This window comes from Sturnira hondurensis, unplaced genomic scaffold (genome assembly GCF_014824575.4).
Source record: "Sturnira hondurensis isolate 20B ecotype Veracruz unplaced genomic scaffold, ASM1482457v3 Scaffold0015596, whole genome shotgun sequence".
In the NCBI taxonomy this organism is placed as follows: domain Eukaryota; kingdom Metazoa; phylum Chordata; class Mammalia; order Chiroptera; family Phyllostomidae; genus Sturnira; species Sturnira hondurensis.
In genome coordinates, this window is record NW_028088227.1 from 24,698,367 (window position 1) to 24,726,307 (window position 27,941).

The 27,941-nt window shown below is 56.0% G+C and overlaps 1 protein-coding gene across 1 annotated transcript; it reads left to right on the forward strand.

The window, feature by feature from the left end:
* Positions 1-26,588, forward strand: ITGB2 (integrin subunit beta 2). Its single transcript, XM_037065227.1, has 16 exons — positions 1-158; positions 10,654-10,714; positions 10,982-11,070; positions 13,584-13,764; positions 13,979-14,149; positions 14,837-15,078; positions 16,076-16,231; positions 17,804-17,899; positions 20,134-20,223; positions 21,117-21,257; positions 22,573-22,760; positions 22,846-23,090; positions 23,249-23,468; positions 23,874-24,103; positions 25,814-25,980; positions 26,196-26,588. Exons 2-16 carry the CDS (start codon positions 10,657-10,659, stop codon positions 26,256-26,258), a joined length of 2,337 nt encoding a protein of 778 aa, XP_036921122.1. The 5' UTR covers positions 1-158; positions 10,654-10,656; the 3' UTR covers positions 26,259-26,588.
* The last annotated feature ends 1,353 nt before the right edge of the window (positions 26,589-27,941 follow it).

The following is a 27,941-nucleotide window of genomic DNA, read 5'->3' on the forward strand; positions in this document are numbered from 1 at the left end:
TCCCCTAACCTTAGAAGAGGAAGCACTGTGCCTTCATCAAAGTCTGGGCTGGCCAGTGTCCTCCCAGACGTGCCAGAGAGCCAGCCTGGTGAAGAGTGTGCAGAAGCTCCTGCCAGCGTAGCCAACGCCAGGCCGCGGCCTGCAGGACATCAAGCGGGGTGAGTGACAGACAGCAAGGCCCACGTGTCCAGGCTGCTCTTTCAGTGGAGAGCAGCCTGGTGCTGTGGCTCTTCCCTGCAGGGTGGCTACAGCCCTTCCCAAGGGGAGCAGCCCCAGTTGGCCCAGCCCCACAGGCGGCCCTGATGGCCTTGGTCCCTGTCGCCTGCCCTGCGACCATCCACTCCAGGCCCCCTTTTGCTGAGACCCTATGAGGGGAAGCACTGCAGCCACTGCAGGCAGAGCTATGTGCACTGATGGGAGCATCTGTCGTCGCCAAGGCCCCAGCATGATGGGAGGGACAGCATAGACCCCAGTCCTTGGCTTCTGGGTCTAGGGTCTCCCAACAGCCACAGACACTTGCTGAGCCCCTGAAATGAGGCCTGTGAGTCTGGCAGAGCCAGAGGAGGATGGGGGGAGGGGTAGGCAAGACCCCTGGCTGGGGGTGCAGCAAGGCCGGGCTGTGTAGGAGGGTGGTGGGGCTGAACCAGCTATGCCCGCCTCCTCCTGCCTGAGTCAGTCCCCACCTCCCCTCCTGCCCCCAAAGCTGCCTGGGCTGGTCTGTCTCCAGCAGAGTCTGAGTATCTGTCTGAGTGTGAGCGTGCATGTTTGGTGTGTGTGTGTCAGGGAGGTATGAGTTTGTGGTGTGTGTGAGTGAGTGTAGGTACGTAGGAACATGTGTGTTAGTGTGTGTGGTGTGTATGGATGTGTTAATGGGTGTATGTGTCTAAATGTAGGTGTATGGGGAGTATGTGGGAGGGTGTTGTATGAGTATGTTTGTGTGTAAATATCTGTGAGGTGTGTGTGTCCATGGCATATTTTTGTGCTGGTATGTCTGTCACTTCTCTCAGATTCTCAAAGGTTCACGAGATTGGACCTGAGGACATGAGAGTGCTGGGTGGCAGTGAGTTTTCAGGAGACAGGCATTAGTTGTGTGACCTAAACCAGTCTCCTGGAGGCCTGTCCCAGGGTCTCCTGGAAGTGGGGAACTAGAGCCTGGGGTCCACTGCGAGGCCCTCCTCGGTCCCACCTCCACTTCCCCTGAGGCCAATCCTTGTTCTCCTCCCCCGACTGTGGGAGTGTCTGTGTGTGCTGGGGACCCCACTGCTGTCCCCAGACAATCTCCCTGCACGTGAGCCCTCCTCCTTTGAGGGCACCTGGGACCACCAGGTACAGGGGGAGGGGCCACCATGACTGGAAGGGGAGAATGAGTTTTCCAATGGCTGAGGGCGCCGGCGCCTTGCACACAGTGAGGAGGCCAGATGCTGGGGAACTGGCAGAGAGGAGCTTCTGCGAAGCTCTGGGAGGTCCTTCGTGCCACAGCCACACTAGCGCAGGGCCCCCGCCCCACCGGCACTGCACACGGCCACTTCAGAACCCAGGACTGGCGTCCCCGTAGCGCTGAGGGTGTCTCTTTCCCAAATAGAGCTGGCATGGTGCCGGTTGAGCCCACATCTCTCTGTACCGCATCCTGTGCAGGGTCACAGGAGGGCCTTACTCTGTGGACGCCCAACCTCCAGGTGACCTTGGAAGAGTGACCAGGGGCAGGGTTTCTGTGAGAGTGAGCTCTGGGTCTGAGGTGTGCCACTGTTTCTTTTCCTAGCTGTGGAGCGAGTTGATCAGCACCTGGCAGAGGCACCTATGGACAAATGTGGGCGGGGGGCACTCGGGGCTGCCGCAGGGCTTTGTCCAACAGAGAAAATTGAGGCACTTCCCCGGGGGGCAGGCTGGGCAGCCAGACACCCATCCACCAGCCTCGGGTCTGCCCGCTGAGATCTGGGTGGGTTTACCTGCCCTGCAATTGCCAGCTTGCATGTGTGTAACAGGCCTTGAACAAGAGACAGTCACTACCTGGAGATTTCATATAGGGAGAGGGGGCAGCCCAGGGCCTGGCCAAAGTTCTGCAGAAGAGGCGCTGCTGTCCAGGGGAGGGGAGGGGCCCGTTTGCACCTCGTCCCACCCAGAAAGAGTGTGACATGAGCAGGATGCTTGGCTTCCCATCTGTGAAATGGGAGGGCCGGGCTGGGCCAGCCTGTAGCTTAAATTCCGACAGACTCTATAACCAAAGGCAGAATCCACACCTCACTCCCCAGGGGTGGAGGTGTAGGGGACAAATGGATAAGGAGTGTCTGTGTCCAGCCAGAGAGCAGGGCAGCAGGTAGGCTCCTGCCCTCGGACAGGGCAGCACCGAGCCTGTGGTGACACCATGCGACCCAGGCTGCGTGAGCAGGGCTCATCTTTCTGCTCTCCTGTCACTGTGTGAGTGTCCCACAGCCCTGCCTGAGGCAATGTCATGGGCAACTGGCTCCTTTTCGCAGGTGAGGACACTGCCTGCAACGGGTTGGCCGCACTTGTGTTCACCCAGGGAGTAGGGGTGCTGGCTACGCCAGGCCCCTCTGCCCAGCACAGGGCCCCCTTTCGGTGATATCCTGGTGACACCCACCAGACAGACCTGGCGGGCATGTTTGATGCCTGTTTCCCTTTGCACAAACTGGACCCAAAATGAGGCTGTCAAATGTGTTGTCATCTCAGCTCAGACCCTGCCTGTCACCATGAGACTGGTACCCCGATCCAGGGCATCTGCCCAAACACTCTACCAAAGGGAAGCAAGCAGCTGGTGGGGGGCAGGGCTCCCGAGTCTCAGTGGGCCCTGTGATCTTGAGCCACCTGTCACCAGCTCATGACTGCAGGGAGCTGGGCCTCCTCCCCATGTGTGGGCTTCCCACGAAGCTGGCTTTGCAGAACTCTGCGTTCAGCTCAGGCAGCTGGGCCAGAAGGGGAGAGGGGCGCTGCTCTGTGCTTAGAGAGGCAGGAAAGAGCCTCCGGCACCTTTTCTCAGGGCAGGGTGGGCTGTGGGTGAAGTGGGAGTTCTTGACAGGGCTGGTGGTTTCCAGTAGCTTCCACCGTTGGCGAGAGGGCACCTTAGTGATGGCGCAGGCAAGGTGAGGCTTGGCAGGTACAGCCAAGTCCTGGAGCCGCCCTGTCTGCAACCTGGGCAGGCCTTTCTGCTCCGACCCAGGGCTCCTCCCTCTACATTCAAGGGTGTTCATGTCACTCCTCCCAGCAGCCAAGAAGCAAGGCCCAGGAGAGTTCAAAAGCAGGCAGACCCAAGCTTCTTCGTGAGGACCTGACATGGGCCCCCACCCAGTGCAGAATCCACACAGCGCAGGTTCGAGAAGGGCAGCACGTGGGGCCATCTTGGCTCTGGGGGAGCTGTGGTGTCACAGAGCCCCTGGCTCTGATTTGGGGGGAAGAGGAGCGGGCTCAGAAGGGCCCTTGTGGCCTCTAGAACCTGCAGAGCAGGAAACCGCGCTGCGGCCGACCTTCCTCAGCAACAAGCTTGTTAAAAACACCTCTAGCAAGTTTCCCTGAGCCTGGACGCATATCTCGGTATCTGTAGCAGTTGGGGTTCTCCAAAGAAGCAGCGCCAATAGGAAGGGTGGTGTGTGTGTGTGTGTGTGCACGTACACGTGCACAGAAAGAGATTTAGTTTGAGGATTTAGCTCATGCAACCGTGGGACCTACTAAGTCAAGACCGCAGGGCAGGCCAGAAACCCAGGGAAGACTCAATGTGGCAGCTCGGGCTGGAAAGCCACCACTATGGCAATACTCCCTGTTCCTCCAGGGACCTCAGTCTTCTTAAGACCCTTTGATGGAGTGTGTAAGGCCCACCTATGCTACAGAGGGCAATTTGCTTTACTCCAAGTCCACGGATTTAAGGTCCATCTCATGTGAAGAAATACCCTCTCAGCAACATCTGGACCAGAGCTTGGCAAATACCTGGGTACTGTGGCCCAGCCAATTGGTACAGGAAAGTCGCCGTCATAGCATCCTTGGTTCTGTTTCATAAGGGAGGAATCTGAGGCTCAGTAGCTAAAATAGCTTGTCCGAAGGCCCTCAGCCGCTGAGGGCAGGTTTGAGAGTTCCGGCCCCGGGGCCAGGCTGATGTGGTTATTATGCCTGGGGAAGGCACCGGCCCTGCTGGGACCGTTGCACGGAACAGGGGCAGGCGAAGTTCACTCCCTGGTGGGTGGGGGTGAACCAAAACAATGAGTGCAGGGTGTAGCCAACAGCGTGGGTGCTAGAACACTGCCCAGTCTTGTTCCCAAGGGCCCCACTCTCCTGCTTGGCCATCTAGGCAAGGGCCGCTTTCCACTGGCAAAAGCGTCCCTGGAGGACTGGCTGTGTCTGCCCTGATCCCTTGCCTCCCTACAGGCCTCCCATAGCCATTGCCCTCCACCCAGGAGGTGCCACAGAGTCAGTCACGGCCTCTTTCCCTTTGGCAGGAGATGTGGAGTTGGGGTGGGGTTTGGGCCTCTTGGGTGCTCAGACCCAGCCCGTCTGAGATGCCGAGACCTCCATGCCCACGGGGTGCCATTCCACTGCCCTGGATGCTTCTGGGGAGAGGGTCACCCAAGTACCACACCCTGGATTGCCGATAGAAGTGGTCTAAGGGGTTTCCTGGGGTCTGAGGAGCTGAGACAGGGCCCGAGGCTGGCCTCATCGACAGCGAGACCTCACTGAGCCAGGGCTCTCGCCTAGGAGGGGCCGTGGGGACAGCAAGCCACCCCGGTGCCTTGGTGGGCATTGGGCTGCCTGGGAGCACCCTGAGCATGGGGCCCGGGTTCGCTCCCAGTGCTTCAGGGGCTGGGGGGCGCTCACAGAGTCAGCCCATGGGAGTAGCGCTTCTCCCTACCTTCATTTTAGGTTGTGTGGGTGTGGCCACGCTTGGCTTTTGCAGAAGCTTTGGGGTGTGATGGAAATTCAGTGGGAGTATTCAGGGAGGTCGGGGTTCTGTGAGGTCTTGGCAGGGGTCAGAATCCCAGAAGCTGAGCGGCAGCAGCCTGAGAGGAGAGACCAGCAAGCATGTGTTCAGTGAATGAATGAAGGAGGGCCCTGAGGTCAGTGGTCTCAGTTCTTCCCCCCACCACGGAGTCACCAACCCCCCTCAGAAGCTTCAGGACAACTGCTCAGCCACCAGCGAGTTTGGATTGTCTTAGGTGAATGAATATTTTAAAAATCATTGCATATGTTTATTGTAGGAAGTTTGGGAAATACAAACAGAATAATAAAGAAAATTGCGAATGCTTACAAGGGCGGCCCCCGGAGGCAAACCTCGACAGTTCTGGTACACAGACCAGTTTCCCACGCAGTCACTTTTTACCACAAAAACGGGGCCATTCACACCTTCTCATTGCACTGCAGGTTGCACTGGGTGGGTGTTAGGAATCTTAGAGACGTGTGCCACTGGACAGCTAGACCGGAAATTTGTTACCTCGATTGCTCTACCTGACCACTAGCCAGGGGGGCTTTCTATAAGTTTACTGACCATTGGCATCCCCTCCTTTGTGAAATGTCCATTGGCCCACAGCCTCTGCCGAGGCGTGCTTGCCTTTTTGCTATTAATTTCTAAGATCTCCTCGAAGAGGAAGATCACTACTCACCCTTTGCGTTAGATAGTAATTAAATATTTTCATCCATTCACTTATTTTGTGTCCCAGTTTGTTGTCTCAGAGTCATCGCTCTTTTTGCCCTCTTTTCCCTTTAGGTTTCGATGTAAGACAGACATTCATCTGTTTCTTCCACCTTTTTATTTTCTGAAACTGCGTTAATGTGCCTGTGGTGTGAGGGGCCCTGAGGGGGCGAGCCCCTGACAGCCAGGCGCCCGCCATGCAGTGCACCAGTGGGCCAAAGACCGACTGGCCGGGGTGGGGGGGGGGCTCGAACCCCATGAGCCAGGGTCACGGGGGCTCCAACCCCTGGCTTCTCAGTGTAGTCACAGCCCAGGAACTAACGCCACCAGCCCTGCCTGGTCAGACTCTGCCTTTCAAAGCGCCTCTGTGATTGTCACACATTTTCCCCTCCCAGTGGACTCGTTTTATGGCTTTCCCCCAGAAAATGGGTTTTGGTGTAATTATCCATCGTTGCTTTCATGTTTGCTTTCTGATTCACCAACTTCCGCCCTCGTTTCGTTGCCCTTTCACATCTGATCCTCCAGCCCTGGAAGGGAACTGTCTTTCCTCTGCATCCACCATTGGGGCACCTAGGGTGTCACCTTCACGTCCCCAAGGGGTCAAATGCGCCATGGCCCTGCACAGAGGGCATCTGCCTCACCTCCTCTTCCACAGCGTTTGGAAATATGTTGCATTTCCTCTCCGACTTAAGACAGCTCTTTTCAACCGGTGGGCCACAAGAATTTTTAAAGCGGGAAACACCTGACTATTTAGTCAGGGGCACTGCCCTCTTTTCCCTTAGATTGTCAAATAAAAAAAATGACAACAGCCAACACAACAGTAGCCGTCTGGTGTGAATGAATCAAAACTATACCTATTTTTTTGTCAGATTGGAAAAAAGTAGACATTTTTTGGTGTGCTGCGGTATTTTAGTGATTAGTTTGTGTGTGCCCCGAGAGGAAAAAGGTTGAAAATTGCTGACTTAGGAGATAGTCAGGGGGAGAGGGGCATAAGGGGAGCAAATGGTAATGAAAAAATACAATATTTTTTTTAAAAAGAGATAATAGCGTTTTAAAATTCCTAGTTAATGTATGGGGCGGGGCACGGGGAAGTCTTGTTTCATTCCGTCGTAAGCTGTGTCTGCTCCCGCATCAGCAGCAGTGAAAGTAATAGCTGTGACCACGTGCACAGGCACTTGGACTATGTCTTTGGGACTGGAGTTTTGGAGAACTGTAGGCTATGTCCTCCTCAGTCCTCGTGCCCTCTTAGTCCAATGGATGGGCCCGGACCCCCGAGGTGGGGGCGGGGCTCCCGCCCCCACTGGAGCAGAGCTGTGCTCGCTTCTCTTCTGTGTGTATGTAAAGCAGATGCAACCGATCATGTTCCGACACTGTGGTTTCAAACAGCTGAGGCCTCTTTTTCATCCATGGCAGACGTTTGCTTTTTTCTCCCCAAAACAGCCCTGACTCACCCACCCCCAAGTGAGCAGGGACCCCTACCTTCTCCTCCTCCTCCTCACCACCCCAAGAATGTCATCTATGCTCATGGCCACTTGGTTTGGGGACCTCTTGTAAGTCGGCACTCAGGTGGCTTTATTCCCTGACCCCAACAGGCAAGGGCAAACCCCCATGCCAAGTGCCGACGGTCAGCGGGGCCACAGCAGCTGGAGTGGCCTCCGCTGAGGGTCTGGACTTTGGCAAAACCTTCATCTCCGGCGGCGAGTCTGCACCAACACCAGCTCATCCTGACTCACAGGCTTTGCCTCCCACTGCTTCTTGCTCAAAGTTGTATTTCTCTTCTAATGTTCCCTTTTCTTTTCTGTCTCACCAAATATGGGTATTTTTTCATGTGTGTGTAGTTTAGAATATCTTCTTTTTCTTCTAATGCTCCTTCCGCATCTCAGAACCCAACTGTTTAGCATTTTGTTTGTGGTGAAGGGGGCCCCTCAGTAGCTGCCTTCACTGGATGCCGAGGAGAGGCTGCTGCACCCGGTCTTTTGGGAAGCCCGCTGGCACAGGGAACTTGGGGGTGCCACTTCCTACAGTTTCTGAAGATTGTGCTGTCTCTCCCCTAGTGGGCAGGGCCCGGGTCCTCACCAGCTGGTGGGGTCTGGGGTTCCTCAAACAGCCTAACTTAGGGTTTTGTACTTGAGCCTTGGTGATGGACGCTTCCTAGATCTGGGGAGATGGTGGCCTCGCTGGTGAAAGGCACTCAGCCCTCCAGCAGAAGGAAGGCAGGGGCTCTCCCTCCCAGCGCCCGCTCTGGCATGTGTTCTGCAGGCCTGGGCTCAGGCGGCCTGGCTGGAACCTGCGCCCTTCTTCTCCTTGCGCTGCCCTCTCCCCTCGGTTTAGCCCTGGGCCTCCCACTGGCCTGCTCACTCCCTGGCCAGCTGTCATCTCTGACCCCAGGGCCCTCAGGTGCAGAGGTCACTTCACACATGATCACAAGCTGAGCCTGTTCCATCCCCACCCCCCACCCCCCCGGGCAGGGGACAGGCCTGTAAACCCCTCCAATTGCACAGAGGCAACTGAGGCCGAGTGAGCCACTGAGGTAGGCCTGCCACCCAGGGGCAGGCCCTGCACAGTGTTGGCCCGGGGATCAGCCTCCAGGACAATGCCTAGAGGAGAGCTCGGTCTGTGAGCGTCAGGCTCACAGGCTGGATTTAGGCAAGGTCTTGGGCCTCTGAGGGTCAGTCCTGGCTGCCATGCTCAGCCACTGGGGCCCTGTGCCCCGAGGCCCAGCTAGGAGAGTCCTGCCCTGGCTCTGCTTGCCTGCAGCCAAGAGAACCACTGACTCCCAGGCTCCATGCTCTGCTCCTTCCCTCTGCCCACCGTCTGAGCTCCCAGAGCTGCATGTGTCCGGGTGTCCCACCCCCACTCGCCTGTGGGGCACACAGTGGTGGGGTCAGGCCATCCGCAGCGGCCATTCCCACTCTTGCTGCAAGTGAGAAGTAACATTTGGGGAGAGAGCAGCCCCACTACCCACCCCTCCCTGGCTTCCTGTGGTTCAGATACGGCCTTGTGGCCTGTGGGTCTTGCCCTAACAAAGATGCAGTCCACTCTCCGGGGGGGAAGTGCATCGAGTGTGACCATGCCCAGGTCTCCATCCTGCTGCTGCCCGGCCCTGAGGAGTTTATAAGCTGCTTGTGGTGAGGGTTGTGGGGGGGGGGGCAGTCAGGTCTGTGACCACAGACCAGGGGCAGAGCTGTGTGTGTAGGTCTTTTCCCCAAACCAGGGGATCCACTCACGTTGCCAGACCACAAGCATCGTTGGGGCATTTGGGGAGGGGTTCCCTCATCCTCTACTTGGAGCCACCTTAGCCTTAGAAGTGGGGGTGCTATCCTGGGGTCAACTGGACCTTGTGTCCTGGCGCAGTGTAGGTCAGCTGAGGATTCAGTGGGTGTCCTCAGGGCACCAGTCCAGCCGCCAAACTTAGGGGGACCCAGGTGGAAAGCTGAGGCTGGTCTTGGGCCTAAGCCCCATGCCCCACAATTGAAGGACCACAAAGGGCGGCCTGGAGTGAGCCAAAACTGCCTCCCTCGCTGGCTGCTCTTGTGACCCAGGAAGCCAGAGTAGACAGGGGTTCTGCTTTCGACACAATTGGGAAGAATTGAGGGTTCTGTTTTGACACTTCCGGGCCCTGAGTATTATCTTGGTGAGAAGCAGAGAGCAGGATCCCCTCCAAAAAGACAGAGACTTGGGGTTGGGTGGGAGAGGAAAAGGGAGGGCTGGATTACCCACGGTGTGCACCCAGAGACCCTTGGCAGGGACCGTGTGCACCCAGAGGCCTACAGGCCACAGCAGGGACCATGCAGTCCCCAGAATAGGCAGGCGAGCTCTGGGTTGGGGCCTCTGCCAACCGGGGTAGACCCACCCTGACCTGGAGCTCCAGGGCCACGCTGAGGGCCCACTTCCATTAGGCAGTATGTTGGGGGCAGGGCACCCACAGAGCCTCAGAGTCCGGGAGAACAGCTGGCATCCGAGTTACTTTCAGGGTGAGTTGTGCTGATTTTTGCTTCTGATAAAACATGGCCCCTTCCTGCCTGTGAACTCCTAGTTTCTTACTTCTCAACACCTTCTCCGCTTCCTTGATGTCACATAAAATGTCACAGTAAGCAACAGTGTTTTCAGACCGGGGGACCCACCCACTCAGGAAGCCCTGCTTCCCCTCCCCTGCTGTTCTGAAGGGCCACCGCTTCTTTGTGCCCAGCCGGGGTCTGCAGCCCCTGTGGCGGCCCCTTTCTGGTCCCTGCACGGTGGGCTGTGGCTTGGAAGACCCTGCCTCTGCCTCCGAGAACCAGAACAGAGTTCAAAGACCAGGCCTCAGACCCTGCCCCCATGATTGTGCCTCTGGGAGCATCAGCAGTCAGTGACCACGAAGTGACCAACTTCGCTGGATGCCCCGTCCACGCCTCAGCCCGGGCGCTGGGTGCGTCAGGACAGCGTCAGGAAAATGAAATGACAGCCCACTGCACCTAGTGCCCTGAGCAGGCGGGTGGCGGCTCTGCGTGACGCTCCCTCACTTCTTGGTGCGGGGCGCCCTCAGTGCTCAGGGATGGCCTCTCCTTCCAGTACTGCTTCTGCCACGCATTTGTGTGTGATCCGCACGTGTTTGTTTGTGACATGTGTGGTATATGTACACATGTGATTGTGTGTGCAGCATATGGCTCACAGGTGCCAGTGTGTGTGGTGTATATACATGCATGTGTGATGTGTGTGCTATGTGGGCATGCATGCACTTGTGTGCTATGTTTGATGTGGGCTGTTGGTATGTACCTACATGTGTGCCCTTGTGTGCTGCTGGCATGAGGCCCCCTCTCTGCTAGTCCCTGGAGGCCTGGTGGGCCCAGGGGTGTGGCAGCCACCTTGGGGGGCAGCCAGGGAGACAGACCGAGTTGGCCTCACCCAGATACTAAACATCCTCAGCAGCAGGGTCAGAGCCTCCTGGCTATGCATCTCCAGGCTGGCAAGGAGGGGCTCCATGGGCAGGAAACCCCAGACTCTGGAGTCTGAGGACCTGTCACTGAGGCCCCATCCCTCCACAGGAAATGCTGTGTCAGCGCTCCCTACTGCTCACCCTCTCCAGTCTGCTTTCCCTTGGGTCTGGTGAGTTCCGAGGGACATTCCTGGTGGGGAAGGGTGGAGCCTACCCTCACACCCTCCGGGAGGCCACTGCCTGTCTCCTGGCAGACACACACCCCCTGGCTGATCCCATCCCTCCCAGTCCTCCCGCTGACCCTCCTTTTCCTTCCATCTCCTGTGTGTGGGCTTGGTCATTTGTCCAACCATTCGTGTTCCCAGCCCCTCTTGCCTGCCAGACTCCACGTCGGGTCAGCAGTCCCACTCACAGAGCCTGTCTCATCTCGCCCCCAGTTCTTTCCCAGGAGTGCACCAAATTCAAGGTCAGCACCTGCCGGGACTGCATCGAGTCAGGGCCTGGCTGCGCCTGGTGCCAGAAGCTGGTAAGAGCTTCCTTCCTGGCTGGTCCTTCCCACTTGCACACCTCCCGGGCTGGACCCCCTTTCTCTGCCTCTGCAACTGCAGACACCCAGGACCATCGCCAGCCCCTTTCCTAGTGGGACAGGAGCAGAACACGGTAAAGGATCGTCTAACTCACAGAGAGACAGGCAGACCTGACACTGTCCTAGAAGCCAACCAGACAGTGAGACTGCACTAGGCTGGTCGAGGCCCTACGGCCTGGACCCCTGGAGGCAGGAGGCAGGAGGCAGGAGGCAGGAGGTGGGAGGCAGGGGGAGTTGCTTGCTGAAGAGGCCAGCTGCACACCTGTGTCCCCTACAGCCCAGGGCACATAGGGAGGTGAGGGGCAGTCCAGCTTTCAGAATACAACAAGGAGTGGAGAAGTTCCCTCCTGGGACCCTAATTCCCTCTTATTGTTTTAAGAGTGAGACCCCTGGGAAGAAAGGCAAAGGCCCAGGATAGCCAGGGGTTTTTCCCCCTGGTCAATATTATAATGCAGGAATACACGTTGCATTCACATGTCACATCTCTTTCGTCTCCTTGAATGTGGAACGTTCTTCACGCCCTTGACATGTCTGAAGCTTCAGGACAGCAGGGCTGTGTGCTGCCCCTCACTGTGGGTTTGTCTGCCAATTCCTCTCATTCTGTCCAGGTGGACATTTGGTGGGAGCCCCATACAAGGGGCTCATGCTGTCACTGCCCCACTATTGGTGACACTAGCTAGAACCGCTCTTGTCTAGCTTGTGCACCATGACGTCACTATTTCCCTTCGCATGGAGAAGTAATCTGTAGGGAGGTGCCCGAGGCCTGGAGACACTCTGCCCCATCAAGCCTCCACCGAGAACCTTGGCCTCCATCCCTGATTTGTGCCCAAATCAGCTGTCAATGAGATGGCTAGTTGACTCCTACTGGCTTCTGATGTCGGGAGAATCCCCACTCTCCATCTCTCTCTCGTAGGTAGGGACCCACTGATTTTTACTGTATTTGGTAGCTTATAAACTCTCATTGTTGTTTTGACATTTTCATGCTCACATTGTTCCCAAGTTGGCCATGGGACACCCGTCCAGGCTGGCTCTGTGACCTTGGCGGCCCCAGTCTCATTGTCCAGCCCTCTCTTACTCTCGGAAGTAAAAAGATCCCCTGGCCGTGGAGTCCATTCCTTCTCTGAGGCTTCCTGGTTCCCTCCCCTGAACGGCCTGACTCCACACACCTGTAAACAGGTGTCCTCGTTTTCTCAATCCTTCGACACACAGAAAGCTGTCTCTGGGTCGCCAGCCCACACCCCTGCCCCAAACAACCCATGGGACAAGTGGGTGCGGTCGGCGTTCCTCCTCTGAGGGGGGTGTCCTCTGAGGTGGGGGGTAGCCTCTCCTCTGTCCCCTCTCCTGTCCTCACCCCTGTCACCAAGCCCCTGCACCTAGCCAGCCTCCTGCCTGTCTGGTTACTCTCCATTGTGGAAGAGAGCAGAGATATAAATGTGATTTTTAGCAACTCCTGTGTTAGCACACCCTCCCTTGGGTGCAGCTGGCTGTGGCCCAGTGTCAGGACCCAACCAGTGTGACCTCTTCTTTCCTGCTGGTGTCAGAATCCACGGGGCATTTGTGGGGGCAACGGGTCACAAGGAAAGTACCTGGACCCAGGTCCTCTGCTCCCTACCGCCCCTTTCTGGATTGCGAGGGGCTTGGCCCAGAGCGCTGGCCTGGGGTCCAGGGTTCCGATGGTGTCCTGAAGTGCCTTGGGACTGCCACACAGTCTCAGAGGGGACGCCCACATTTCCTTGGGAGAGAGCCACCCCCCCCCCAACAAAGGCTCTGCTGACAGAGGACAGAAACCCCGGGCCAGAGGCTTGGGGCTCTCAGCTCTGGGCCGCGGAAGGTTCGCCCAACGCCCAGCCCGCTGGGCCGCAGGCCATTTTTCTTGTTGCTGCCGGCAGTGAGGCAGCCGCCCGCCCTACCTCCGCCGTGCCTGGGGGCCTCACGGAGGACCTGTCTGGGGCGGTGTCTCCCTGGGGGCTGTCCAGCCCCCTACCTCACCCCCATATTACAGGGATGCTTGCCTTGAACGCCAGAGCAGATGGGGAGGGTCCGCCTCCTCAGACTCTGAANGAGAGCCACCCCCCCCCCCAACAAAGGCTCTGCTGACAGAGGACAGAAACCCCGGGCCAGAGGCTCGGGGCTCTCAGCTCTGGGCCGCTGAAGGTTCGCCCAACGCCCAGCCCGCTGGGCCGCAGGCCATTTCTCTTGCTGCTGCAGGCAGTGAGGCAGCCGCCCGCCCTGCCTCCGCCGTGCCTGGGGGCCTCACGGAGGACCTGTCTGGGGCGGTGTCTCCCTGGGGGCTGTCCAGCCCCCTACCTCACCCCCATATTACAGGGATGCTTGCCTTGAACGCCAGAGCAGATGGGGAGGGTCCGCCTCCTCAGACTCTGAAGGTCAGCCCCACACCACTCCCAGCATGTGGGCCCTCCACATTTCTCCCCCCTCTTCCCGCTCCCCACCAGAACTTCACTGGGCAAGGGGAGCCTGACTCCGTCCGCTGTGACACGAGGGCGCAGCTGATATCCAGGGGCTGTGAGACGGATGACATCATGGACCCCACAAGCTTCGCCAAGACCACGGAGAACCAGCAGGGGGGCCAGAAGCAGCTGTTCCCACAGGGAGTGACGCTCCATCTGAGACCAGGTGGGCTTGGCCCCGCCTGAGCTCTGCGGCTGTGGTCCGGGTGTCTTTTAGCCCAGTGTCCCGTGCTCCATGTTAAAAAAAAGGGGGGGAACCCCATTCTGTTCCCCTCTGAGAAGGCAGTGCAAAGGCTCGGACAAGTCCTACAGCCGGCCACCTGCTTACACTGGCTTTGCCCGAGCCGGCTTGCCCCTCACGCTCCCCGTCTCTGTGGCAGGTCAGGAGGCCGTGTTCAACGTGACCTTCCGGCGTGCCAAGGGCTACCCCATCGACCTGTACTACCTGATGGACTTGTCCTACTCCATGCTGGATGACCTCATCAACGTCAAGAAGCTGGGGGGCGACCTACTCCGGGCCCTCAATGAAATCACCGAGTCTGGCCGTATTGGTGAGGGCCACACACCAACCTGCTGCCCCCACACCACCCCCACCCGTGTCCCAAGGGACAGGGTGCGGGGAGCTTTGCACAGTGTCCCTATTTGCATCCTCACCAAGGCTGTACCTGGGGGCTGGCTCTGCTGACACCCTCACCCCCCCCTTCCCTCTCCTCTCCTCCCTTCTCCTTTTGTTTGTTCTTCAGGATGTTTGAAAGACAACAGTCCTACAATGCTAGTTTTCAAAAAAATTAAAGACCACAAAAGTATACAGACTGCAGGGTAATCACACCTTTGATGAAATAATTGTGGCAAACCCACACAGCCCTGACCTCCCAGCAGAGGGGCCTCAGACCTTGGCAAGCAGGGACTCATTTATAAAGTGCAAGTCTCAGACACACACGTGTGTGAGGGAAATGGAACGTCCCACTCACATCTGCTCCCTCTGAGCTGTTGTATCTGTGTGGGGGGACACACACACATTCACACATACCTAATTATACATGTACACACACTTGGTCACATACCTGCACACTCACACACCCCATGGGCCATCTCACTTCCTCTCCTGACCTGTGCCAAGTAGGGAAACTGAGGCCCCATCCTCATGCTCCCCAGGTTTGTAGCCCTGCCCTCCCACCACCTGGTGCCACCTCTGCCTCCCCCACTCACCCACCCCCGCTCCCACCTCTGCCCCTCAGGCTTCGGGTCCTTCGTGGACAAGACTGTGCTCCCCTTTGTCAATACGCACCCCGAGAAGCTGAAGAACCCGTGCCCCAATAAGGAGAAGCAGTGCCAGCCCCCGTTTGCCTTCAGGCATGTGCTGAAGCTTACCGACAACTCCAACCAGTTCCAGACAGAGGTTGGGAAGCAGCTGATTTCAGGAAACCTGGACGCCCCCGAGGGGGGGCTGGATGCCATGATGCAGGTCGCAGCATGTCCGGTAAGGCCCAGTCCTTGCTCTATCTGTCCCTGGGTCCCCCAGCCACAGGTTCCACCTTCACCTTGAACGTTCTTAGAAGACCCTCCAGTTACCCAGAGATGTCACTATCAATCTGTGACGTGGAGCACATCTTCTGAAGCCTACATGGGACTAAACGATCTTGTACAGCAAGATCACTGAGGGGCCGTATCCCGGCAGCTCCTAGAGCAGAGTCACCACTGACTTCCTTGCCCCTTGGGAAATAAGGGGTGTCCTCAGAGGCTCTCTCATGTCATGTGGCTTCAGTGGCCATATCTGGACTGCCCCTCACCCAGCAACCATCTCCTGCCCCTGACTGCCCCCTCACTCACAGAGTCCTGTCTGGTCGATCCACCCACTGGGTTCATGATGTCGATGGTACAACATCATCACCTCGTGCTTTTAACCTCGTAGTCCTGACCTGCAAACTGGCTTTTAATCCTCCAGCTTCTCTGCGGGTCCCTCCACACTGCTGCCCCTGTGTCACTGACACACACTTCATTTCTGTGTGATGTCACAGTGACAACAGGCCAGTTGCTGACGTGCCTGACTCTCTCATGCCCCACTTCGGGCCCTTGAGTTTCTTTCCTCCTGTGTCTGCAGTGTTTTTACATTGCGATAAGCTTTTCTACAAATATTTTCTTTGAGTCTTTGGGAATAGCCCCTGGGGATTTAATCCCTCAGAGGTTGTATATTTTTTCATATAAACATGCATGTCAGTTCCTCTCTGGGTCCCACATGTGCCCTGGACATTTGGGACCTTGTCGTCCTAGAGAAGCACCTCCAGCCCCAGGCACTGGAACCTGTAACACACTTGGGAACCAGAGTCAAGAAGCTGGTCCCAGCCTGCATCCTGTCTCTGGGGCAGCCTGCCCGAAAACCCTGGAGTCGGGAGACAGGTGTAGCACCTTGTCACCTGTCCTCTGTGAGAGCCCCACGAAGGAAATTGAGGCAGGTAACCCTGTCGTCTCCCTCGCAGAAGGAAATTGGCTGGCGCAACGTCACACGGCTGTTGGTGTTTGCGACCGACGATGGCTTCCACATTGCAGGCGATGGGAAGCTGGGAGCCATCCTGACCCCCAATGATGGCCGCTGCCACCTGGAGGACAACATGTACAAAAAAAGCAACGAGTTTGTGAGTGCCCCCTGTCCAGGGTCCTTGTTGGGAGGGGACACAGCACAAGGGACTGGCAAGGAAACACTGGGCCAAAGGGGAAAGTTCAGGGGTGTCTGTAGTTCTGTCCAGGGGGACTGGAGGCCAGAGTCATTCCAGGTTGGCTGAGAGAGCACTTCTCGGGGTTCAGAGGGATGCGCTGTCACAGAGGTCAGCCAGCGTCCACTCTGGGTGTGCAGCCAGTCCTGAACCGCTGGCTTTCACCTGGCCTGCTGTGAAACAGTGCTCTGCACCCCGAAATCCTAAACTCCGGGCACTACACAGCACCTCAGAGATGGTATAACTCAGGGGATCTTTGCCCAGAACGTGTAGGCTCCAGGGGAGGGTGTCGGTGGGTAAATTTCAGGGACCGTAACTTGGACAGGAGAAATGTGCCGTCTGAGGTTCCAGTGAGCCTCTGCTTGAGACTGAGACTGTCCCTCAATTATGAAAATAAGGTGCCCCATGGGGTGGGGTGTGAGCTCCTGCCCAATGCAAGTCAGAGGAGCCCCCGGCACCGCACAAGCACAGATGCCCCCACTACGTTCCCTCTCGTCTCCACTTTGCACATCGGGAGAGGTTTCTTCTTCCGTGCACTGATCAAAAGTACGTCACAACTTCCGCGTTTTCTTGTCAACTGATGGTTGTTGGTGCTATTTCATTGCCATTTCAATGCCAACAGGAATCACCAAGTTGGGATGCGGTGAAGGAAGAACCTTCAATTATGATAAAGCTGGGAGGTCCCCCGGGGGTGAGGCCCCTCAGCCCTGGTGCTGGGGCTGGCGCCCCTGGCTAGACAGCTCTGCTCTCCTCCAGTCTGCAGTGGTCCAGTCTGCTGAGGTGCCTTCCTCTGGTGCTAACACCTGTAGACAGGGAAACCCTGTCTTTGGAGGAAAGAGAAAAAGCCCTCCCCCACCAAGCTAGAGGAGAGCTGCCTTGTAGAGAGAGAAGTCCCTTTCCTTGATCATCAATTCTCATGCAAGTGAGGATTCCAAATTCTCAGTTTGATTGGTCCAGAAAGGCACTGTCCTAATTGGTCAGAATGAAACCGCTCTGATTGGTCAGTGAAGATGCCAGTGGGGCTCTAACTGTGCAGCACCAATTGGACCTGGTAAACCTCAGTCTTATTAGTCGGAATATGATTCCAGGAACTCCTTTATAAGGACTGCCTCAGATGGCAGGAAGCTCCGCACAGGTTTCTCTCTGAAGCGTGTCTTGCATGAGAGGTTCCTGTTCAGAAATGGCTTCCAGGTTCTGTTTTTAAATTTGAGCCCAGTTACACCTTCTTGCTAGTTATCTTTTCTATTCAGGGTCATCATTCTTAACTGTGTTGTAACATAACTGGTTTCCCTCACAATCCCATTACGTTACGTGTTTGTCCACGTCATTGAAAAGGGCCCTCGGGACAGTGCTGGCCAAGTGACAGTGCTTGGGACAGTGCTGGAAGGGCATGGACTCTGGCTCCTGCAGGCCTTTGTGCTGGGCAGTGTGGACGGTCAGCCTAGACAGCTGGTGCCGGCCTCCGCGCTGTCCAACCGGGCGTCTTCTCTCCAGGACTACCCATCGGTGGGCCAGCTGGCACACAAACTAGCTGAAAGCAACATCCAGCCCATCTTTGCTGTGACCAAGAAAATGGTGCAAACCTATGAAGTAAGTGGACTTAAGGTCTTGGGCAATAGGGTGGGACACGGACATTTCAATGTCATCACAGGCTGAGTTCTGCTTCTGCGTGCTGGGTGTGTGGGGCAGGCGGCCACATGGGGCCACGGGCTCAGGGGTGTGAACGCTGCTGTTGGGAAATCCGAAGCTTCTTCCTGCCATGTGACATCTCTGTGTGGACAAGAGAGGGTTGCTCCCCTTGAAATTTAGTGTATTTGCAGTGGACGTCTTCGCTTGGCTCGTTCTGGCTCCAATGTGGCGAGCGTTTTGAGCAGCAGATGCAGTGTTTTATTTAATGGAGACTCTAGCTTTTTATCCACATACATGGAATAGAAGCATTTTCACAAAGTCTAAGATGATATTTCAAGAAAGTTCACGAACATAAACATGTGGCTTGGGGGACTCACCAGGGAAGCACACCCATGTCACCAGCAGACCCTGAGGCCCAGCCAGTGGCTGTCCCTCCATGGAAGCTGACACTTCAACATCCCAAGATCACTTCCCTTTCTCCACCTCAGGAGCCCTGGTCCTTCCCGACTTTTCTGAATTACTGTCTTTACCACATTCTTCAGTAGCATGGAACTCTCACGGGGGATTGTTCCTCCTGTTCCTGCAGCAGCTTCACTCCATCTGTCCTCTTTCTGGTCACCATTGTGTGTGTTTGGAGTCCGGACAGCGTTTAGCTGGGGGACTCCTCTCACTCTGACGGGCATGAGACTCTCCTGGCCCCTCGCCATCCCTATGCCCTGTGCAGTGTTCTCCTGCCATCAGTGAGCCTGGCATGTCCTCTGCTCAGGAGGGGCGGGGCTGTTGATTGTGGCCAATGGTGAGACCAGCAGTTCCTGCTGTCACTTTTTCTGGACTCGAGAAAGGATGAGACTTTGCAGGGCACACAGAGAAGAGGGAGGGGGCTGGCAGTGGGAGCTGGCCAAGCCACAGGGACAGTGCCTTGGCTCCCTTCAGGGCTGTTGGCTGGTTGCAGCGGGTTCAAAGGCCGCCTGCATTAGCTGCATGGGCACCAGCAGGTCAAGACCTCGCAGCTACTGAGTTGACTGTATTATGAGATGTGACAGTCCCCTTCTCTTGGCAATTTATCATTAGCAGCAGGAGTTGAGCTCCAGAATACAGGGTGATGACAGGGTGCAAGCTGAGATGGGAACTTGAACCCCAAACTCTCCCCTCCCAGCAGCACAGATGAGGCCCTGGGCAGTTCACAGGCCTTTCTGAGATTGTTCCCTGACTCTCCTTCATGATGCTTATGAGAAAGGGGTGTCCAGGTGACCAGTGATCATAAGGGCAGTGGACACTGTACCCTCCTGGTGTTTCTGCAACATGGCCCCACAGGGTAGAGAGGACAGGACGTGGAAGCGCCCAGCTTTCCCAAGCCACAGTGGAGTCCCACTGCTGGAAGAAAGGGCAGTCGGGTGATGAAGGCCAGAGGGGCTTGGTGGCCAGGCTGTAACCATCCTTGTGAGCTCCATGGAGGTGACAGGACCTGATTCTGGGCAGTCACTGACGGGTTTTGAGGCGGGAAATTGGGCCAACCATCAATTCTATAGGACAAAATGTTAGAGCAATTGTCAATGAATGATGGCATGACCCTTGAACCAGGCTAAGGTGCATGTGGGGAAGAAGCGGTCCAAGCTGCCCTGCCAGCTGGCCCCGGGCCTGGCTGCATTACTGGTGCTTGGGCTTGCTACCCCATGGGCACAGCTGAACCAGCCGACCCTGGCCTGCTGGAGTGGACTATCTCGTTGTTTCTAACACAGTCATTATTAAAATCCAGCTATGTCAACTAACTGCAATGCCCCAAACTCACCCCTTCCTGAGGCCTTGGCATAGTCTCAATCACCCTCATGGTTTGCACCCATTATATCCACGTGGTGGGAACACTGCCTAACCATGGCAGGGCACATCTCTCTTCAGCTCTTTGTTCAGTGGTTATCAGTAGAGTGAAGTCCACCCAGGCAGATATTTACACCAAGGAAATTGCTGGATGCTACAACTCAGGGCGTTTTCCCCCGAGAGCCCGATGTTAACAGTTTACCAACACATCACTAACTACGCACTGCCTTAACTAAGTACTGTGAGATGTTGGGTAGGGGTTGTCTGAATCACTGTACAGGTGGGAAGGAACCCTCTGGGGTGCTGCAAACTGGTGGAGGCTGAGATTTCCATAGCCCCAGGGTTGCACTCATGACCCACCTGGTCTTCTTGCCCAACAGAAGCTCACGGAGATTATCCCCAAGTCTGCGGTCGGGGAGCTGTCGGATGACTCCAGCAATGTGGTCCAGCTCATTAAGAATGCCTACAATGTGAGTCGCTGGGTGTTCTTCTGGGGGCTGGACACTCTGGACAGATGCCAGCCCCCTGCAGGTCAACAAAAAGGTGGTCTGGAGGGGAGAGTCCATGCCTTGTATGGGCCACCCGCAGGCCTTGAGGACAAACTGACTCTGGACTTCCAACAGAGCCGGTGCGCCTTCTCTTGTTGATGGCACGGCATGTGTCATGTCGGACCCTTGCCAGTGCCTTCTCTGAAACACGTGCCCTAGGCCTCCTCCTCGGCCAAAGATTCTGATGGCTTCACTGAGCCAAGTTGTCTGGGAGCACCCTAAAAAATGCCAAAGCCATTCAATTTAGTCAAAACCCCACTGAGGAGGTTCTGATGGCTTCTTGTACGTTCTTGGAGCCCTATACTCCCAAAGCGGGTCCTCCTGAACCCCAGCTGCTGCCTACATGTGTTCCCATCTTTTCTGGGGTGGTGCACCAGTATTGGCTGACTCACTATCCCTCTGCCTATCTCTCTCTCTCTTTTTCCCTCTATCTCTCTCAGTCTCTTCCTCCTTATTTCTCTTTCTGACCATCTGTTTGTCTGTCTCACTCTCTCTGTGTCTTCAGTTTTTCAGCTCCTACCCGTGCCAGGCACTGAGGATTCAGTGGTGAGCAGGAAGGTCAAACCCCCATCCTCATGGGGCTGTGATCTGCCCCTATGGAGGTTCCTTCACTGACCTGTCTCGAGGGCAGAGCCATGGTGTTGGTGACCCCATCACCTGCTGTACAGGGCGCAGGACCAAGCACCTTCCCAGCTCTCAGTGCGCCTGTGGGTGAAAGGAGAGAAGGATGGGGAAGCGTGCAAAAGCCAAGACTTGGAACAGCCTGGAAACAGCAGGACGATCCTCCTTAATCAGCAGCCACTTTTTGCCCACAGAAACTTTCCTCCAGAGTCTTTCTGGACCACAACACCGTCCCAGACACGGTGAAAGTCACCTATGACTCATTCTGCAGTAACGGAGAACCACGGATGAACCAGCCCAGGGGGGACTGCGACGGTGTCCAGATCAATGTCCCGGTGAGGTTCCTTCCCAGCATTCTAGAGGGTGCTCTCCCAGTGACAGCTAGAAGGAGGTGCACCCAGGCAAAACAGAAAGCTCAGAAATAAGTCATGGACAGGAGCCGTGGTCCGCCCACCAGAGCTCCAGTTCCCTTCCTTTAGAAACCTCTTAGGCAAAATAGGATCCATGTAAGTTTATCTTCCTCTGAAGGAGCAGGTGGTGCGCTTAGCACCGTCCTTGGCACAGGGCATCCTTGTTGTCAACACCAAAGAAATCCCTGGTGTAGTCCTAGTGACCACAAGGTCAGCAGCGCCCCCTGGGAGCAGACACTGGAACAGCGCATCTCCTTAAAGCGTGTTCTTTCCACATATTACACATCTGGGTTGGTTTTCTTGATTTATGTTTTTGTTCTGTGTTTTGAAAACACATTAAAGCAGGGACCAAGCAGATAATTAGAAATAAACACTGACTTACTTCATTAATATTTTAAATTTATCATGACCATAACAATTACATTTTTCCTTTCACTGGCTGTGAACTAACATTCAGCAAAATACTTGCTGATATTGCATTTTTAAATATGATATTAGAATATCTTCAAACTTGTTACTTACTAAATGTTACATGAGAATTTTTACTGAAATATCTCCTTCTTGCATTGGTTGATTCACACGAGACTTTATTTCATCTTGTTGTTGGCTGATTGCTTCATCTACACACATGTTCCCTGCTATTTCTGCTCCATGTTAATGTATCATTTGGAAATTTGTTGAAACTGATTTGGGAGTGCCTTACTCTTGACCAGCTGGCGTTTCCTGAAGCTCAGGGCTGGTGTGCACTTCCAGCCAGAATGTGGCGGGCAGGAACCCTGCTCTGCTCCGGTCTGTCCTCTCAGGCATGATTTGGACCCTGTATTCAGGGTGAGAGCACAGTTCCCCACTCAGGCTTTAGGGTCTCCTATGGGACTCGGGCACGTTAGCATGTTGAACTTAGGGACAAAGTCTATGTCCCTTACAAAGTCACTTTAAAATCTCTTTGAACGCTTGTGCGGTACAAAGTACTCTGAAAACCACCTCCCCAGCCTAAGTGCAGGACAAGATGGCAGGCGCGGGGAGCCCCACAGGATCGCCATGCCGTGTTCTGGCATCTCCTCTTTTTCTCATCTCAAGCCCCAAGTTCCGGAGAAATCCTTTAGTGTTCCTTGTTCTCCCCCTGCCCCCACCTCCATCCACTCCCTCCAGGCACCCGAGAGGCCTATGCCCTCCCTGCCTGGAAGCAGGGTCCCAATCCCAGTGCCCTGGCCTCTCCTGAGCTCTGCCGTTCCGCACACAGGTCACCTTTCAGGTGAAGGTCACGGCCACAGAGTGCATTCAAGAGCAGTCATTTGTCATCCGGGCTCTGGGCTTCACAGACACAGTGACCGTGAGGCTACTTCCCCAGTGCGAGTGCCAGTGCAGAGACAGGAATCAGGACCGAAGCCACTGTGGTGACAAGGGCTCTGTGGAGTGCGGCATCTGCAGGTGAGCTGCCCCACCCCCAGAGCGGGAGCCACACACACAGCCGGGGTTCCGGGGAGGAGCCCTGAGTGCTGTCCCTCCTGTCCAGGTGCGATGCCGGCTACATTGGGAAGAACTGTGAGTGCCAGACGCAGGGCCGGAGCAGCCAGGAGCTAGAAGGCAGCTGCCGGAAAGACAACAGCTCCATCATTTGCTCAGGGCTGGGGGACTGCATCTGTGGGCAGTGCGTGTGCCACAGGAGTGACGTGCCCAACAAGGAGATCTTTGGGCAGTTCTGTGAATGTGACAATGTCAACTGTGAGCGCTACAATGGGAAAGTCTGTGGAGGCACTGGTGAGTTCTCTGGAGTGAGGGGCAGAGTGGGTGGTGGGGCAGACAGGCAGACCTTACGCCAGGAGCGGGTCCTGGGGCCAGGCCCTGGTGGGTGCAAGACCAAGCAGGGGTCTGGGGCTGGGCAGGGGTGACTGTGCTGCGGCCCCACTGTTTCCCAGACCGTGGTGAGTGCCGCTGTGGCAAGTGCCTCTGCAAACCGGGCTACGAGGGCTCGGCCTGCCAGTGCCAAAAGTCCGAAGAGGGCTGTCGGAACCTGCGGGGCTCCGTTTGCAGTGGCCGAGGCCAGTGCGTCTGCAACACGTGCCAGTGCGACCAGGGTTACCAGCCGCTCTTCTGTGAGGAATGCACAGTGTGCCCACAATTCTGCAGTGACTTCAAGTGAGTGCTCCCCCTGCTTGAAACCGGTGCACTTGTGAGCCCCCAGCAGAAATCTGCTGCCTGGCTGGGGCCCCAGGAGGAGATGGGGTCCGCCCTCCTCCAGTCTGCCGCACACCCGCTGCTGTCCTTCAGGTCCAAGAGCCACGCCATCTGGGGCCCCATCTGTCAGGCTTCCAGGTCCCAGGAGCTCTGCCCACCTCACTCCCCAGGAGCATCACCTCCCGCCCCAGCCACAAAGATCACACGGGCACCAGCGTCAGTCCCTGGGCAGCCAGAACCAGTCCCACCAGGGCCACCCTGGTGCCCAGACACCAGCACTCTCTCATAATGTTGCCCACACTCGCACACGCTTTCACACAATTTTACTCCCTTCGCACACATGCTCACGCAGTGGCCGCTCTGCAGGTCCTGTGCCGAGTGCCTGAAATTTGACAAGGGCCCCTACATGAAGAACTGCAGTGTGGCGTGTCAGAGACTGAAACTGCTGAGCAAGCCCCATGAGCGGAGTTCGTCGAGGAACCCCAAGCTGACCCGGAAGTGCAAGGAGCGTGACTCAGAAGACTGCTGGATGTCCTACACCCTGTGGCAGTTGGATGGGAGGGCCACACATGATATCCACGTGGAAGAGATTCGAGGTAAGTCCCCGCCAGATGGGACACGGGTGCCAGACCTTGAGTCACGGGGCCTCTGGTGATGGTGAACCTGCTGCACAGGGCCCTCTCCTCATGGAAAGGCAGGCCTGGCAGGGCCGTGCCAGCATCCAGGACTGTGGGCCTCCTGCCCTAGACTCCAGTCTCTGACCTCACCTTCTGGAATGTGAGGAGTAGGGGACAGCTTGTGCCCTAGCTCAAGGGGATGGGACCCTGCTGGAGGGACCATATGGCTCGAGCTGGTGATACCCCCAGGGATGCTGACCAAGGCCTGGATCCCTGTGTCCCAGAGTTGATCCAGGAACAGCTATGTGGCCAGTGGACAATTTGCATGCTCAGAGCTCGGCCCTGGTGCAGGGGAATCCAAGGCTCCCAAGAGACCAGGCATCCAGTTTCCCAAGTGCTGCTCCCTGTCCATTTGCTCGGCTCTGAATCTGTACCAGGCCTAGTAACAGTGCAGGGCGCAAAGACACCAACCTTGTCATCACAGATTCATGTGCCAAGGGGGTGGGAACCCCTTGTTAACACATCAGATTGGGGGGTGGAGGGCTGCAGCCAGGGGCACAGTTGCAAAGAGCATGTCCAGGGACACTTTCCGAGGTCACAGTTTAGAAGGTCTCTCAGAGGAGGATGCATTGCTTGTCAGACCAGTGATGAGATCGTCCATACATGGGGGACAGAGGGTGTACTGTCTGGGGCACTGGGTGCCTGTCGTTCAAGGGCCCTGTGAGTCCTGGGAGGCATTTGGGTCTCTTTCCAAACATAATAAGGAGCCCTTAGCAGAATTTCAGGAGAGCGAGGGACAATCTGAACTGCATTTTCAAAAATTGGACACAGACCTGTGGTGGGGAGTGGACATTTATCTGGGGGGCGCCTGCTAAACACAGGACTTCGAGGGACCAGCTGGATGCAGACCTGGAGGGGCTGCTGAGATCCAGGCGCTGAAGCTGGGAGATGGACAGGGTGGGCTGGGCTGGGTCATTGGGTCTATTGAGGACAGAGGAGGGAACTGCCCACTGATGGAACACAGGGTCCTAATCAGGAGAAATGAGGGACAGGTGCAGGATCCACTGGGAGCGGGGGGTTAGGTCAATATCAAGGAGTTACATTGGGTGACAGTGACAAAGGGTACGTGGAACGCTGGGACTTGTGGTAAACAGACCCCCATGGATGGCTTCAGGGCTTTATGCAAGCAGCATAGAGAGCCCACAAATTCCCAACAACTTCACCTTGTTCCCACCCAGAGAGGCTACTCACGTGGCTGCACGTGGGTCAGTGGTCCACCAAGGGCCCTTGCAGTACCGAGACCCACTCTCAGCTCCCTTCCCCACAGTGGGAGCCCTCCACGTGGCCTAGAAGGCTCTTCCTTGCACTGGAAGGCCCAGTGTTCACAGCAGCATCCCATCCATGCTCTGCCCTGGCTAGCTGGTAACTTAGGCCCTTCTTTCTTTGTAAACAAGAGTCCTCCCAGTTTCATTTGGAACTGCATGGCTTGGCCTTGACCCGGCCCTGCCCTGACCCAGACTGGGGGCTGGGTCAGGTTGTTTGCTCAACTACTGATGGCTATAAGCCAGATGGTGGGAAAGCTCTGTCCACCTGAGCACTATGCAGTGACCTGAAATAGGGGTACCTGGGGGGCCCAGTAGCTGGGGGGAGCCTGACACTGGGTATGTATGTGTTTCCTCCCCACCTTAGAGTGTCCAAAAGGCCCCAACGTAGCTGCCATCGTGGGGGGCACTGTGGCAGGAGTCGTGCTGATCGGTGTCCTCCTGCTGGTCATCTGGAAAGCTCTGACCCACCTTAGTGACCTCAGGGAGTACAAGCGCTTTGAGAAGGAGAAACTCAAGTCTCAGTGGAACAACGTGAGTGGTCGTCCCTGGGGGCCCTGGTCCTGCATGGGGGATCTCTCCATCGAGCCCTGTGTAACCTCCACACGTGGCTACTGCCTCCCCCCCCACCCCCCAACCATCCTTAGAGCTCCTGGTGCAAGCCCTGCCAATGGGACTCCAACCAGCAGGAAGGTCACCCTGCTCCTCCCTCCCCTGCACTCACAAGTCCAATTTGCTTTTCTTACCAGGATAACCCACTTTTCAAGAGTGCCACCACCACAGTCATGAACCCCAAATTTGCCGAGAGTTAGGGGCACTTGGTGAAGACAAGGCTCTCTGAGCCGAGAAGACGGAATCACCCACAAACCATGGCTCCCACATCAAGCCGACTGCAACCCCGCTCCGTTGACATGGCTGACAATGCCTGACAACTTTCTCTACTAACCAAAATTTTCTGGCCGTTATTTTTTGGCTCAGAGCGACAGGGCAAGATGATTATGTGGACTCCTCAGGAGACACTGTTGCCCTTTCTGATATGTATCACCTTTTAATACAGACTGGCAAAAGGGATCGCTGGGGTCTTATAGGCTTACATACATGTTTTCCTGTATAAAAATGAGGGTGGCAGTCTGATGAAAGGTCGTAAAAAATATTTATATTTGTACTTATCAGGGTATAAAATCACATCTGTTGATTATACTGTTCCCTAATCATGTATGTGTACAGGAAACATTAATAAACTTTCCTGGAGTCTCTATGGGAGCTTGTTCTGCAGGCTATGTCCTCCCTCCCCCATCCTACTCTCAACACACTTAAGGGGTCCATGACAACTTCAATCCCTGGCCCTCCCGGGGCTCGACTTTCTTGTCTCCTCTTTCATCTGTTGGCCATTCGTACAAGGCCTCTTTGGTCCCCATCCCTGCCTCACCCATAAGCAGCTTAAGCAGCCTTCAGAAGACATGGGGCAGCCCCAACAAAGGGGAGCCATGCAGAGCCTGGGCAGGGCAGAGCAAGCCCAGAAATGAACACGCCTTACCTCCTCTTCAGGGTTACAACTGCTCCCCCGGGGCGGGGGGGCGGGGGGGAGGATTGGGGGTGTGGGGGGCAAGTGAATTTAAAGTGAGTGGTTTTCCCCTAGCCATCTCGTGCAAGGAACCTGGAAGTCAGGGCTGACCTAGTGCCATCTGGCCAAGTGAATTTTCATTTTATTTGAGCCAAACTGACAACAGACCAGGAAGCAGTATCTCAAATGCTCTGGTGAAGGACAGTTTTGCAATTCTTTTTGTACTTTTGGAATTAAGGGGAAATGTAAAGAAGTTTACTTGAAGGTGGGAGAAAGCCAGGTGGGGAAACCTCTGATTGGATTTACAGGATAGTTACCCATTTCATGGGCTGCCTGGGAGGGGGGCGAGAGGAGGGGGGTGCTTAGCTTCTGAGGGGTCTGAAAAGAGAATTACTCTGGCATTTCAACGGTTAACCCAGATGCACAAGGACAATGCACAAGGCTAGCTTAAGGCACAGGTAATCTTTTACTAAAGAAGTTATATGCCTGTGGAGTGCCCCCCTCCACCTTGATCATGAGTCAGAGATTTGCGATCAGTTCATCCTGTGAGGTTACTTGCAGTCACTGATTTAATGTGGAACCCCTTTTTCCCTCCTGGCGGCGGGGTGGGGGCGGTGTTTGGGGAAGGAATGGTGGTGTGTGGATAAACAGCCAGAGATCAGGACGCTTAAAGCAGGCTCTGCAGAACTTGAGGGTTGGCGATGAATGGCCAGCGAGTGCGTCAGGGAACAGGGGTCCCGGGGACAGACGGGGGATGTGTCTTCCAGGTGGGGTCGGGCGACTATTTGCTCTGCGTGGCCCGCAGGACCAACCTATAGGAGGGCCGAGGCACAGTTAGTTCCTAGGGCCACATTCCAGAGCTCCTTCACCATTTAAGAGTCAAAACCGTGGCGCACCCCTTACAGTCGCGCAGGCTAATTAAAAGGCAGCA